We start from the raw sequence: 16,223 nt of genomic DNA on the forward strand, positions 1-16,223 counted from the left end.
ACGCAGTGGCAGGAACCGCTCCCTCCCCATGCCCTCTGGACGAGCTGTGGCTCTGTCCTGTGACCACCCTGACCCAGGTAGGCAGCAACTATCTCAGCCCCACTCCCTCCCTCACCACAGGAGGCATTAATCTGCATTCCTACACCCCTTCCCACTCCCCTTTCACCATAACAGACTTACCAGCTCATACTGCTGGGCTGTGCTCCTCGCCTGAGTGCTGCGCTGCAGCTGCATGCACACACGGGCATTTATCAGCCAAATTATCGATCACATCAGGCCATTCCTGATATAGTTGATATTCTTTATATTGATGCCGATCCAATATCGGACCAATGTATCGGTGCACCTTTACTAAGAAGTGAGGGCAGTCCCTACATGGCTTTCTGCATGGGTGTCAGGCTGTTCAGCTTTCTGTCATTGTCCTTCTAATGTTAGTAAAATGTTTGTGAATTAATTCTCTGCCTGCTGTGTCAAAGGGGAGAGGTAATTCTTGGTTATTGTTGATGGGCTGACTTGCTTTCTTTTATTGCTGCTGCAGGGAAGGCTGCTTCTCCCCAATCAGCCCAGAAGCATGTCCCCTCGTGCAGTCCTTTATCTGTCCCAGCAGAGCCCTTATACTCAATGGCCATGTACAGCTGAAGACGGGTCTCCAGACTCAAGAACGGCACCTTTTCCTCTTCACGGACCTTCTGGTTGTTGCCAAATCCAAGTAAGCATAGCACATAAGGGAATGCTTTTGCCTAGCAGCACCTGTCCTTGGCATGGCATAGCATGAATTTTTTAATACTTTATCTACAGTAAATCTTTCCTAGATTCCATTAAAAGTTAATTTGTCACTGGGAATTGGCTGCCTCCTGTAGGTGCCTTGGGAAATCTCAGGCTTGTTAAAGGAGTAATAAACTTGCGTATTACCACACTGGGTTTATTTTTCAGAAGTGTCACCTTATGTTGAGAACGGAAATGTTGTACGGTGGTTAAAGTAGGAGTTGTGTTTTGTTCTGCTATCAACTCTGCTTCAGAGGTTGGACAAGTCCCCTAAAACTGTTGGGGGTCTCAGTTCACTTGTTAAATGTATATAATACCACTTTAAATCAGAGAGTTGTTAGAAGGTTATATGTATGGGATTTACTCCGTTATGTTCAGGTGATGAACATCTCTATAAAAGTGCAATGTATAAATGGTAAAGTATTACAATAAGTATTTTTGTCATCTCTACTGTACCAGAAACAGCATTTGGAAGACGCTTCAAAGTAGAAGGTGAAGAATCTGAGTGCAGTGTTCATGTGTAATCAGGCTTGTTGCTAACTTCAGATTATTCACTCTACCATTCATAATTAAAGCAGATTTACAAGCTGGATCTAACATGCCAGCTTCATATGGTAGTTTTGGTTTAAGGCAAACTTTGAGGGTGCTTTCACTTGTTATAATGAGTTAAGGAAAAAGAGAGGAAAACCTCTGGTGCAGCTTTCTTTTCTGTTAGGTGCCATGAATATACTTTTGCAGGATGGATGGTTTCCACATGAATCTTGTGCTTGTTGCAATGCATCCTTCCCCTTAACTGGCTGTTTCAAAGGCTGCTGGGAAGAGCCAATATAAATCTGTTTTCTATGGGAATCTGAGCTATGTCTGTGTGCATCATGTAGAATAAACATAAAACCCCTTGCTGAATTCCTTCACTTTATATGGTGTGACAAGAGAGGATATTTTATTTAAAACTTGTACTCTAGCAGCGAGATGATGAATGTAAAGATTATTTCTGTAAAGCTGAACCTTGCCACTACTACTGTATGGATTGTGTAGTGCCTAGGGGCTCTAGTCATTGAGGTGGGCTCCACTGTACTAAAGGATGTATAAGCATTCTATTAACTTATATAGCAAAGCACCTTTCAGTGAAATTAATGGGATTAGTTGTAGGGTATCATGGGCGACTGGTGCCCCCTGAGCCTGGAGGGTATACCCGCAGAAGCCGGAGGCGGCAGTGTGGATGGGGCTGGCGAGCACCCACAGATGCCGCCAACAGCGCTGGCAGTGGGGACGGAGCTGGTGAGTAGATGCCACCGGCAGCATCAGCAGCAGGAATGGCCCTATCAGGGGGGGCACATGCCCCCCATGCTCCCCCTACTAGTCGCCTGTGCAGAGTAGGGTACTGTTCTGTGTAGCTGTTGCAAAATCTGGCCTCAGGGAATAGTAATGTAGTTTCAAGCACTTGGTTTAATGTGGAAAAAGTCTGAATTTTTCTAGAAACAAGGCTTTTTTGATAATATCTTTTATTGGATGCTTTTGGGAGAGATGCTAGACAAGATTTTGGCTGCAAAGGCATTTTGCCCTTTTAAACATATCTAGCATCTTTCTCAACAACACAGGTTCTCCAGTAAAAGATACCACCAAAAAGCCCTTGCTTTTCCCGTTTCCTGGACCACAAAACTCCCACCCTAGTAGCGTGGTGAAGGAAGAGAGGCAGTTTGTATTTCCACATGAGAGTCTGATTCAAGTTAAATAGTTCAAAGTAACTTGGATTATAAGTGTTAAAAACAGAAAAGTTCTTTGTTATAGATGGTAATAAGGGCAGTATATTTAATTATATTCCTTAGTGTATTTTGAGGGCTGCTTGACAGAACAGCTTTAGAGATCACATCCCAACAGTTGAACCATCAGATCTGTCAATAATCAAACTGAATGATAACTATTAGCAAATACTGCCTTATCATATGAGGTACTGTGGCTGATTCTGAAAGGGAAAAATGTGTGCCATATACTATTGGTGATGATTGTTGATGAGTATTGACCAATATGACTTTTTAATGACCAGTGGAGAGTTCAGATGGAAGTACACCAGAGTAATAAAATGAGATTACAGTTAAGCAGACTTGTCTACAGAATTAGCTTCTGTAAAGCTTCTGGTAAATCTGTAATATTAGGTTGTGTCCTGTATTTGTCTAGTATTTGGGGCTGCATGCATAAAAGGACGGTTTTAACTTTAATAGGAAAAAAGGTCTCTGAATGTAAAGATAAGCCTAACCCATAGTGTATTCAGATCAGATGAAATCTAACATTTCACAAAAGAATTGCATTTATAATTGAATTTTAGGTGATCAGTAAGTGGGTCTAAGGGTTTGGGTTTAAGAGAAACCAATCCCCCATGAGTTCTTAGCTCACTAGCTCTACTCCTGTAAAAAGTTGGGCTTCTCCTGAGTGGTGATGAGGACATCTGAAGTCAATAGCAGAGGGTGCTCAGTATTGCTTGGAAGATGTTAGGCGTTTTATAAGGTTGGGAATCGTAGTCTTGTGGATAGGACTTGACTCAGAATCATACAAAAATAGTTCTGAGGAGGACTTCTGGAGATCATTTAGTCCCTCCCTCTGCTCAACGCAGAATCATCCCTATCCAAGCTAGTCCATACAAGTGCTTGTCTAACCTGTTCCTAAAACTTCACAAACCCTTTGACACAACTACAAGGCACATTTTCCAAGGATACCCAGAACACCGTACCTGCCACAGATAAAGCAGGGGAGCAAGGGTACTGCCAACATAGTGCCACTGCAAGGTTGTTAAATACAACCTAGAGATCCAAGAGGTCCATGCCCTGTCACTCCAGAGGGAGTCAAATCCCCTCGTAATCCATCCTAATGTGACCATGGGGTAAAACTCTGATACTTTATCGCAATAGTATGGGGAGGCGGAAAAATCTTGCCTAGCCCCATGGCAACCAGCAAAGTCCATTAAGTATTGAAAAGCTCAAAAACCCGCGATTCTGCTCTGCTACCTGAGGATGGCAAACGACTCCTTGTATCACACCCTCTTTCTGTCATCCTTTTTCCCTTCCATACACTTATCCTAGCCTGTAACTAAGTAAGTTGTGGAGCTCTCCTTAATTTTCCATTGTCTTCTCCATTACTTGCTTTGAGCTGCAGAAGTCCTTTTGCGATTTCCCAGTCATCCATGAGCTTCTAACTGTTGTTCTTCACAATATGCTTCAGGCACCACTAGATCAGTGGTGCTCTGCCTACAGCTTGCAGACCAGATCCAGCCCCCAGGGTGACTGGAACCAGCCTATGGCACAGGGGATCAGTAGCAAGTGGCTCAGAAAAGTAGGAAGCAGTATCCCCTTCCCTATCCTATGTTGTGCTGCTGATCCCCTCCACAACTAGACCTATTTTGCTGTAATTTAAAGCCATTCCAGCATGCCTTACCCTGCAGAAATGAAGAAAAGGTGCTGTCCCTTTTCTTTGTTGCAGTCCTTTAGATGTTTTAAGGTCACCATCGTATTCCCACTTACTTGCCTTTTCTACAAACTAAACATCCCCATTTCCTTTAACTTCTGTTCCTACCTTCTCCAGTGACTGCCTGCATTTGGCTTTGGTCAAGATGCTTATTGGCTAATACTTTTTAGGTTTTAAAACATTTCAATTTAATTAGACTATTAACCTTTCAGTTGGTGAGTTGATCTAACTTCCTAATATGAGGATAATGTTCATATACAGTGGCAATGAGGATTGTACCAATGTACTAAATATCTGTTTAATTGTATAAAATGCTTTGAGATTCACAGATGAAGAGTTCAAAAACTGCTAAATGGTATTGTTATCATTTGCTATTTGGTGTTTGCAGCTAGTGAACTGACATTGCTTCCTTTCCTGCCTATTTTCTCTGTCCCTCCTTATTGGAGGATTTACTTTGTTATATATTCAGAGCAGTGGCCCTGATTCTCCAATTGTTGTTGCAACATAAAATCTTCCTCAGTGAGCCTTGTATAATAAGATACCTTGTTCCTACTTCAAGTCACTAAGAATAGTGGAATTTAGCAGTTAGGATTATTCTCCAATTGTTGTTGCAACATAAAATCTTCCTCAGTGAGCCTTGTATAATAAGATCCTTGTTCCTACTTCAAGTCACTAAGAATAGTGGAATTTAGCAGTTAGGATTATTTATTGACATTTTCTCCACTGTTATGCAAGATATTTATCTTTAAGCCCCCTTTTTCCAGATTGTGCTCCCGGTTTATATTCACAAAACATCCGATTTTGAAGAAGCTGTGTATGAGACTGTACACAAAGGAATGGGAGACTTAAAGAAAAAGAGGATTCTGCTTCAGCCCTCTGGCTGTTCTGTTCTGGGCAGGCCATGCAGGTGTTCTGTATAGGGCTAGTACAGGAATAGAAAGGTCCTTCTGTCACAAAAATAGTAGCTTATCCTGTTTCCTCTCACTTTTTGCTGAACTTGCTCTTTCATTTAGCTGATTCTTGGTTTTCTGCTGTTCCAAAGGACTTGAATGAAACCAGATAGGCAAGGGATGTGCAAGAGGGAGGGAATTGGGGAAAGAACCATTAGTATAAGACCTGGGGTGTGTGAAGAAAGAGTTGGGGGCAGCCAGTTAAGACAGGTGTGTGTTGGTGTGATCCTAGCAAAGGATTTAAGAGTCAGCAGAAATTAAGCAGTTCTTTAATTTCTAACACAGCCCAAGTCATTTTGTGCCTTTGGACAAGGTAATTTCAGCACTTTATACCCAATATTGTATTTGGGTTGGGAAAAAAAGTGTACTAAGTAGATTCTGACTTGGAAATCAAATTCTGTAAATAAGCTTTCCTGAGTAAAGGAAATTTGGGGGGGTGAAAAATCTAAGCTTTGTGCCCAGACAATCATGTTATATTACTTTCCACTTAAGAAAATGAGGGAACTTTTTACCAGTTTTATAAAGATGAAGAAAAACGTAAATATTTTGCTACATTGCCTAAGTCAGAAGGGAGCTGCAGTTGAATGGCTTTTTGGGATTTTTTTTAGTGAGTTTGATTTCTTTTTATTTTTTAATTATGAGGATTTATAAAAACACAGCAAATTTACACCATGCTAATACCATTGAAATCCTATGAACACGTTAAATATAGAAAACATTTTGTTTAGTGACCAACAATAACAGTGTGCAGTTCAAGGGTTACTTTTCCACTGAATAAAATCTTACCAGCAAGCGCTGTTCCTTACTGACGGCTTTTGATGGGGCCCAGAGGATATTCAGTCTCTTTAGAATGACTGAGCTTAGATCAGAGCTGGAGTCTACTAGTAATCCATTTAGCAGGTGAGAGACACTCCACAGTAACAATTTCAGTCCTTTCCAGAGCTAAAAAATTGACTTGAAGTTAAATAACCCTGACAGGCCACAAAAGATCCCATTTTAGTTGCTTGCGCTACTGCCAAAGTAGAATATCAAAGCAACTTTGAACACAATGATGGGTGAAACAAAGTCTTAAGGTTAGTCAAAGGTTGTGCTATATCTCTGAGAACACAAAGGTAAATCCTCTTGTTCTGTTGCCTTCACAAGAGGATTTAGCCATGTTGATTCACTACCTGTCTGCTGTACCTCCTTTGCTGACTGTTAGTTTGTCCTGCCTTATGAAAGGAGAATGTTAGATCAGTAGAAAATAGGATGAAGCTAATATTGTAGGTAGCTGAATATGAGTCATTATCTTCAAACTAACATTATAATGTGTATGTTTGCATTGTGCTTCTGCTTTATTGGTCAAGAATTTCTTATCTTATACATTTTGTTTCCATGTGTTAACAGCTACAGGTATAAGTTTCATTATAATGTGGATTTCTATGTGCTTTTAATAAAGATTATTCACAATTGAATAAGGTGTACCTTACTCCAGCTCAACACATGCACGACAACTTTGTTAACTGTTTCTCCAAAGTAGATGAACTTTAGAAATTAAAGTAAGTGAGTGGATAAAAGGAGTTACAATAGTGGTCTTCCAGTGGATTTGTTAATGGCTTTTTTTCTAAGGCTTCTGTTAAGTAGATTAATGAATCTAGTGAGAAGTTAATCTTCCATCTGTTAACAGCCACAAGGTGTCCAATTGCAGCTTCTTGAAACTGAAAGTGATTGCACTTATCTTTCTTGGATCAAAGAACGAGGTTCTGCTAGGGTGAAGTTGCCATTATGCTTGACCATACTAAATCAGTGGAATGTTAAGCAGTTTTAAAATTAGGATGTGCTGTGAGCAGCTGCATGTTATAGACATGTCCGGACAAGTGCACACGTGTGGTTTGCTGTGCTGTAGAGCAGGGGTGTCCAACCTTTTTGAATGTGGGGCCAGATCATGAACTTTTTTATCACCAAGTGGGCCAGTGAGCTATATTCAAAGACAAAGTGACAATGAAATGGATCTGAAAATGTGGTTTAAAATCCAAAATAAAAACAATATAAAAGCAACAATGAAATAATACCACTTCTCAATGAATGAAAGAAGCATAATGCAGGCTTGCCCTGGGACACCTGGGCGTACAGCACCAGGTAGAGGAAGCTGTGGAGGAGCAGCCAGCTGTTGGCCTCCAGCAGCAGCAGTGAGGAGGAGGAGGAGGAGAAGCAGCATCTCAGGGCACTGCTTAGCTCCATCGGGGATGAGGAGCCTGGTCTTCACACATGGCCACACGCGCGCAGCCCGCCTCCCTCCTCAACCCTAGCACCCATGGAGGAGGAAGAGGAGGAAGGCGTGAGTGTGACCTTGTGCTTCCTCCTTACAAACACATGCACAAGTGTGGCACCCCCGCGCAGGCTCCTCAGCGTCCTGCCCAGGGACGCAGGCCTGCTGACAGCTGGGCAGCCATATTTCACACTTGCACGCTCATCCCTGCACCAGACTACACCTCCCTACCCCTTCCCCACCGATGCAGTGCAGATCGCCCCGGTGCAGGGCTTAAAGGAGCCGTGTGATGGGGGTGGGGGGAGAGCCTTGGCCTGAGCCCTGGGACCCTCCTGGTGTGAGCTCACCTGCCCCAGCCTCCATGGTTGCAGTCGGGGGAGCTGAGAGAGGGGTCCTACTCCCCCCGGGGGGAGGGTCAGCAGTGACTGGGCAGCCAACTGCCTCATAGTCTGTGTTTGCCAGTTACCCGCTGAGGGAGGGACAAGAGGTGGGAATGAAAGTAAATAGTGTTTACTTTCATTTCCTGTTGCAACCCTTCGGGCCTCAGAAAATGGCTTGGCAGGCCACATGGTGGCCTGCCAGCCCTTTGTTGGACAAGCCAGCTGTAGACCCTTCTGCAGCACTGCACATGCAGGTGTTTGCTGTGCTACTAATTTGCAGAGTGGCAGGGGGGGTTTGGTACCTGGAGATCCCAGTTTAAAAACAAAAACCCACACCAGAAAAAAGTGGGGCGGCATATGTGGCAGCAGCATGTGCTGCCTGAAACCAGAGCCTGGCTGGCCAGAGCCATGCTCTGGCTGCTGGCCAGGCTTTGCTTGCCCAGATCACTGCTGTTGCAGCCCTGGTAGGCCCCTATGACCCAGGTAAAGCTGCTGGGACCAGCATAGGTGCCAGCCTCAGCCTACCCTACCCTACCTCATCTGGAGCATTTTTCCCTGCACTAACCCCAGAGCAAAAAGGAGCAGCACAAATATGTGCTGCTGCTTTTTCCCCCATGACAACTGCCTGCACCTGCTTATGGGGATATGGCCTCTAAAAGTTGATACAGTTTCTTTGCTGCAGGGCTCTGATTTGCCAGTAGAGGGCTGGTGAGCAGGGGTGTGGCTAGCAGCCAGGACACCTGGACTTTATCTCTGTTTGGGTGAGAGGGGCTCAGAGTGGTGCATCTTGGGATGCTGGAAGATTGCAAATACCTTCTTTTATCTCCGTGGAGCAGACTAAAGTTACCATAACATGAGTTGAGTAGCACAACCCATAGTGACATAACTTTGAGATGCTCAAGGGCACTTAGTATGAGTTAATGAGCTTAACATGCAGACGCTTTTATTTTAAGTGCCCTGAGCATGGTGTAAATATAACATGTAACTTCACGTAGCGCCCATTTCTACACCCCTATAACAGGGCAATCTGGCTGCTTAAGTGGGAACAGACAGCCTGTAGTAGAAGTCAAGCTGCAGGCATTAGTCTACATATTCATTAATGTGCAGTAGTTACTGCACATTTAATTTAGTACTTGCTTAATGAAGTACTAACTAAATGAGCAGTAACTATAGTTACTGCACAGTAGGGCCAGCACATGGTTTTTTAGTGATGCTTACTGCACAGGATCTTAATACTTTGTGCAGTAGCATATTAGCATGGATTTTGCCCAGCACACTACTGTGCAGTGTTGTTAGGCTACTGTGCATTAAGTGTCTCATGTAGACATAGCCACAGAGTACCTGCTGGCAGTTAAAACCAGAATATATACCAGGAACTCCACGGGGGTGAAAACTGAACCAAATATATTCCTTGTATGATACCAATAGTGTCAACATAGGTAAAACACTTTTATTAGGTGTTTACATTTATTCCAGCAGCCTTCATTCTAGTATTTCTACTTGTTAGTTATTAAACAGTTTATTCCATGGTCAATCTGTGCATAATTACTGCAGTATTTTTTACGTCAGATTTTATCTGTTAAACCATAGCACATCTTGGTCAATTTATGAGTAAAATTGGAATAGTGTTGTAGCTGTGATGGTCCAGGAAATGTATGAGAGGTAAGGTTTTTTTGTGATATCTTCTACTGGGACATCTGCATTGTTGAGAGTACAAGTGACCTGGGGAAGGGCAGTTGATGCCTGAGAGCTTGTCCAACAACTCTACCAGCTATACAGTTATTCCAGTGAAAGGTATCCCAACAAATCCTTGCCTCAATTTATAAGGTAATTGAACTGTACTGATCTACTATACTGTAACATTTTATTTTGATAGTATTATAAAATATTTTGTATTCAAGAAGTGCGTGTAGATGTAGAGCTGATTAGGAGGGTTTTTGGTTATAGCCATGTTTGTCTAAGGATATAGGCAGGCAATGTTCTTTGGCTAGATGTGATAGCTGATAAGGAAACGTATTAGAATAAGAAGAATAAAATAGAATAAAAAGAAATATAAAACATCATCCTAATGTCAATATCTGTTATAAGATGTATAAGGACTCCTTTTGATGCACAACTGTGCATATTCCTGTCTAATGCTAGGTCATCTGTGGTGCAGTATCTAGTTGCAGCTGTTAATGAAATATAAACTGAAACCTCTCAAAAAAAAAAAAAAATCACTGTGCTGAATTCACAATGCTCTGATTTTTTTTTTTTTTAAACCCATGAAGTTTAAGTGCTTTCTCATTTTAGATTTAAATAGTCCTAAATTAAGTCATAGACTTAAGGTCTTAAATCAGCCACCTTGTAAATTAATCCAAACCCCAAAGAAAGTATTTCAGGTGCTCCATAACTCTAAGAAACTCCTTTTCTAAAGTATTTATTTATAGAGTACTAATCACTGTAGTACCTAGGCTCTGTCCCCATCTAGCTTTACAATGCTGACATAAGCTGATGTACTCTTGTTCATGATCCTTAGACTTGAAGGCAGGGCATTTTCAGCAAAGAGCTCTTCTCTGTCTAAAACTTCCCCAGTTGGTCCAGCAGAACTAGAATTCAATGCTGTAAGCCCATCTGTTAACTGAGGTCTTGGGGACAGTGGCAGTTGCCACTTCTACTTGTAATGGGTTGAATTGCTGTACACCTGGCAGGCTTCAGCTGACTTTGTACAGTTTAAATCAATTATGTACAATTTAGGCACCCACAGGCATTGTAAAAGGGAGCTTTTAAAAAAACACCAAGGAGTCAATGAAAGGAAAACACTGAAACAAAACAAAAAGCTCCTGTTTTGTAAATTTGTTTCCTGTTGCTTTATTTATATTCTAATGAGCTAAAATATGTCAAAGTATCAGGTGAGAGTGTCCTTAAGAATATGTGAGTTTCTAGCTCACCTTCATTTTCCAAGTAATGTTGATCAAGAGGCACTTTCTATCAGTCTGTTTTATGATTCTTATAGCGTGACTTATCCTAGAGAGAGATCTATATAGTAAGACTAGTATGCTAGTGGTTTGGACTCAGGCAGGTCTTAAGTTCTATTTCCTGATGGCCTAGCTCACATTGTCCTGTCCATTGTTACCACAGAGTCTTTTTGATTTTGACTGATTAGTCCAAAGCGCCACTACACAGCAGACCCTGAAGTGACATTTGTTTGGAATAGGGCAGCTTAACTTGCCCTATTCCAAACCTTTGCACATTGTGAGATTAAGAGCTGGGCAGTGTGCAGTCCCAGAAGTGGGTGAAGTTTTTGCAAAAAAGTTTGGGGCATGACAGCTAAGAAAAGTCTGTTGTACCCCAAAGCCTTTCATTTTGAATAGGAAGGAAATTCTCTCTCGCTTGCTCACTCTTGCTTTCTCCTTTTGTAACCACACAAGCCCCAAAAAAGCAAGTTTCTGGAAATGAAGAATAGTTTGTTTCCTTGATGTTAATGGAGAATACAAGTACAAGCTGAAGGGAAAGGAGTTGAATAATTTGTAGTGTTGCATTTCTGTGTATGGGTAATATATGGGGTTTCTGCCAACAGGTCGCAATCCCATTTCAAACTAAAGAGCCAAGCGCGTCTCTGTGAGATGTGGACAGCATCTTGTATGGAAGAGGTCTGCGAGGGCAGCACCAACCCAGAAAAGTCATTTGTGCTAGGCTGGCCCACCACTAATTGTGTTGTGAATTTCAGGTGAGAATGGACGTGCACTTTGTTCACTTACTTTACATTATTGAGTTACCCCATGTAGCAAAAACAGCAGGAGTTTCAGAGCCAGGAACTTTTGACATGCCCATATTCAGTGAGCTTCAGAGCTGCAGCATGAAATGCCCACAACACACTTCACCACCTCGTTCAAGGTATGGCATATGCAGAATGGGAGCAGATGGGCAAGGGTGTGCTTTTCAGTTGCAGCCTTAAGTGCCAGGAAACTCTCTCCTAGGATCCACTCAAGACAATTTGTATTGGATGCATTCAACAAAATGTCACCCTGGTTCTGTTTTTCTTTATAATTAAAGTGTACCAGAGGAAATGCCACCATTTCTCTCTCTAAAACAAACATTTTGAATGTTAATGTGGATGAGAATTCTTATACGCTTCTTCACAGCCTTTACCATAGAGTACTTGGACAGGAATACTTAGGCCATGTCATCTTCTAGACTCATTTGAGTCTCCACAGGAAGGCTCTGCTATCACTTTGGAAAAGGAAGGGGACCTTACCCTGAGGAAATCCCTGATGGCCCACCAAGGTATTTGGGCTGGATATTGGAAAATGGATTTGTCCCTTTACTGACAGAGAGAGATGAGATGTACAGCTTTATTTATACCGTGTTGTCTCTATCCAAAGTAACTGTTCTGAATGAGCAGCTCTCTGTAGTACCAACTGTGCTTTTCATTTATTTATTTATTTATATTGAATAGGTCTGAAACAAAGCTGAAATTTCCTATTGATTTTTTTTTTTTAATTGACAGAAGCCTACCCTTTAAAGCTATAAGAACAGTTTGATATGAAAGCAGCAGTCTCGATCAAAAGGGAGTCCTAGATTTTATTTAAGTGGAATGATATCGTGTCCAGAGTTATAGACAATCAAAAGAATTTTACAGTAGTCACTAGATAAAGATAAATTACAAGAAATTCTAAACAATAAAACTAAAAAGAAAGTTTCATCACTTATCAAGTACATTTTCTTGAGGCAGTAAAACAGACCAGGTTTAAAGTTCCTTAAAAGGTGGCTCTGAAAATTTTGGAGAACTGATTTTGCAGAAGCACCAGTGGGAAAAATTATCTTCATCTGTGGTAGAATTTAGATCAAGGAAGTTTGAAGCAAAATTCAGTTTGATTCCTTGTACTGTTGTATTATTATTATCAGTTAGTGTTTGCATATCTGAATAGTTTAGAATCCTTGAAAATATATGGGTGAAATTAAATGTTTTTAAAAAACCCTAAATATTATTAAGTGAACTAGGACCCATTTCTTATTATGGCTTTAATGTAATGTAAATTGATTAATAAGAAAAGGCAGTGGAAGAGTGGTAGTTCCAATCTGTATACTGGAGGGAATGCCCTTTATGCTTGGGAATTAAACACCTCCATGTAAAATCATCCTGTTTTATTTTGTACATAATTTAGCAGCCTACTCCTGCTGATGATGATTTCTCTGGTAAAATTTTAACCCCTGTGGGGATGGATTGGAGGGGAGGACATCACAGGTTATCTGTTCAACCTGAAGCTGGCAACAGGTTTTCATTGCACACCCTAACAGCAGTTAGATAGCCCTGGCATGTATTAGACAAGCCAGTCAGTCTACATTTTCTCCCACCATTGTTCACAGGGATCTTACCTTGGTATTACAGAGCTGGCTGACATGTATTTGTCCATGTTTGTTTGTAATCCTTGCAGTTCTCCAGAGCAGAAGGAGAAGTGGCTCTCTTCCCTCCAAAGGTACTTTTATTTCCCTGCTACTATACTAGAATCCTGAGAGAGGTGGAAAAGGTTCATTTGATTGCCTAGACAGTGGTCCCAAAGTTTTTTGGACTGACAGAACACTGTTTATTCTCAGAATTTTTTCCAGTCCATCATTCACCCTCATCATCAAACTTTAATTAAAGGCACCCACTCCCAGTACAAACTGTGGGCCATCCTGGGGACTTACGGACCACCACTGATTCTAGACTACTTGTTTATAAAGCAGGACTATTCTCTGGAGTAAGCTTTCAAATAAGGATGTGCAGCCCTGCAACTAGCATTGGCTTAATTCAGGGATCAGTAACCTGTGGCATGCTTGCTGGAGCCTGGCACTTGTGTCCATTTTGGTTGGCAAGCCACAGCCAGCCTGGGCTCTGGGCAGCTGTCATTGGCCACAGAGCCCAGGCTGCTTCCAGCAGGTGGCAGGAAGGCTGCAAGCCCTGCTGCGAGCAGCCCATGCTCTGTGGCAAGCAACAGCTTCCCAGAGCCTGGGCCGGATGTAGCAGTCAGCTGGGAGGCTACAACTGGTGCACTGGGGTCTGGAACCCTGACCACCAGTAGCTGCACGCACATCTCAGGGCACCTGGCAGGGAAGGGCCTGGGGCAACGCAACCCCAACCCCTTCCTCATAGTGTGCCCCAAGCACGCATGCAGCCACTGCCATCACGGAGCCCTGGGTCACAGCAGGCAGTAGGCAAGCTGGAAACAGCTGCATCAAGCTCCAGAGCCTTGGCTTGGCTCCACGGCCAGTGGTGGCTACATGCGCACCTCAGGACGTGTGGTGGGGAAGGGTCTAGGGGCAGTGCATCCCCAGCCTCTTCTCCACCATACTTCCCAAGGTGTGTGTGCAGTCACTGCTGGGAACAAGTTGGGCTGGGGCTCCAGAACAGCCGATTTGCAGGCTTGTGGCTACCTGTTGCAAGTATCCCAAGCTCTGTGGTGGGTGACAGGGGCCTGCCCAGAACCTGAGCTGTTTGCCACAGGCAACCACAAGTCTGCAAACAGCTGCACCAGGGTCTGGAGCCCTGGCCTGGCTGGTTGCTGGCAGCAGCTGCATGCATACCTTGTGGAGCATGGTGGAGAAGGGGCCAGGGCTGCTCTGCCACAACAAGGATTGGACTCTTCATGACTGCCTCAGTGTCTGCCTTACCATGCCAACATCTTCAAAATCCAGGTTGCCAGGTTTTTGGCACTCAGCCAAAAATGTTGCCAACCCCTGGCTTAATCAGTCAGTTTTGTGCCAAATTGAGACCCAAACCAGAGGGTCTTATAGAGAAGGCTTAAGTTAATGGATCTTTTTTCATTCCATTTTCAGTAGCGTTGGCTCAGTTTATTTCCCAAAATCAAAGTTTAGCATCTAAGCCTTTATCTGCAGGGGACTCCTAATAATGTTGGGGGGTGGGATGACCTAGTCAAGGCAGGGGCAACCTGAGTCACATGTGCCACAAGTAGCCTAGGCAGCCTCTCAGCGTACAGCAGATCAGGGAGGGGACAGGCAGTGCAGCAGCACATAGAGCAGGATGCAGCGGGAAGAGCAGCAGATCAGGCATGGGAAGGGGATAGGCATTGCACTCAGTGGGCACAATGCCAATTTGTGGCACATCTGCCAGGGTTGCTCCCCACTGGCCCAATCTATGAAAAGGCAACGCAGCTTTAAGAAACATGTTTTCCTTCTGGGCAGTCTCCGCAGGCCTGGCGCATCTTTCCATGCCCCAACCATTGCCCATGAGTTCCCAAATGTGTACAGCACCCAACATATGATCAGGGCAAGGAGATGGGAGCACCAGAGAAACAGGAAGGGATGAATGCTCTCTGTTATGGTGGTTTGTCCAAAAACCCAGCCATTATCAGGGTCTCTTCTAGAGTTTAATTACTGCTCTTCTATTGCTGATACTCATTTCTACCCCTTATGAATATAAAGATAATGTGACACTTCTGCATGAATGGAGACTGTGGTCAGTATCTATTTGGAATATTATCCTGACTGTAGATGCATCATTTCCCCCTAAGAAACTGGGGCAACTTTGCAAACACATCTGTTCTTTATCCAGGTATTACTTAGATTACTGTGGAGACGAGTGTAAATATTACTGACTATATTAATAAAAATAAAAAAGAATTAATCTGTTTGCTTTGCTAGTCGAATCAAAGAAGAGAAAGAAAAAGATTACCCCAAGAGCATCCCTCTGAAGATCATTGCAAAGGATGTTGGAATTTGTGCATATGTAAGTGTTTCTGTACTGAAAAATGTACATTTAAATTGAGTGAGAGTTACTGAGCACTAGTAACTTCCATTGTCGTCAGTGAGAGTTAGTTTTAGAGTTAGACACCTTTCAGAGTCTAAACCACCTAGCATAACCAACTGCAGTATATGTGTTGTCTGCATTTAATATTAGGATTATGCTTTTCAGGTTAGAAGGAGTTTTGTGAATCAAGGGTGCTCGTCAATGGAGAGAAAGCAAATGTGGAGAATCAACAGTGCTGGGAGGAATGCACAGCATAGCTTCCATTTTGCATCCTGACAGATGCTGGTGTCACATGCCCTGCTTTTACTCTTTAAACTGATATAAACACAAAGTTGCACTTTTTTAGTTTCACAGTTATCACTAGCTTTGATTTTTATAATGGTTCAGCCAATCCAGTGAACTTTGTGTCTGGACACTTCTAAAACAATTTAAACCTGACCCCTGTTATCTTTACCAGCTAAATTGATTCATCAAGTTTAAACCCATGTAAAATTATCCGTCTATGGCAGTGGTTCTCAACCTTTTTAGACTCAAGACACCATTTGTTAAACTGAAGACATCCTTTGGAAAATGGCAGATCTGAGTTTTCAGGTTTTCCTTCCTGAGGTTTCATGCATTCACTGCCGCTGCCTGCCCTAAGCTCAGCCCTGGCCCAGCCACCTCCACTGAGAAGAGCCTGGTGCTGCTCCCAGCCC

General features: G+C 42.8%; 1 protein-coding gene across 2 annotated transcripts in view; it reads left to right on the forward strand.

Moving 5' to 3' along the window:
• The window catches only part of ARHGAP20 (Rho GTPase activating protein 20), an 87,518-nt gene that overhangs the window by 38,661 nt on the left and 32,634 nt on the right, over positions 1-16,223 (forward strand). For both annotated transcript variants that reach the window (XM_019530215.1, XM_019530216.1), the window contains exons 3-6: positions 539-709; positions 11,359-11,508; positions 13,217-13,258; positions 15,423-15,507. In XM_019530215.1, coding sequence (XP_019385760.1) covers positions 539-709; positions 11,359-11,508; positions 13,217-13,258; positions 15,423-15,507 — 448 coding nt within the window. The remainder of the gene's footprint in view (positions 1-538; positions 710-11,358; positions 11,509-13,216; positions 13,259-15,422; positions 15,508-16,223) is intronic.

This window comes from Crocodylus porosus, unplaced genomic scaffold (assembly GCF_001723895.1).
Source record: "Crocodylus porosus isolate Cpor-Errol unplaced genomic scaffold, CroPor_comp1, whole genome shotgun sequence".
NCBI lineage: Eukaryota > Metazoa > Chordata > Crocodylia > Crocodylidae > Crocodylus > Crocodylus porosus.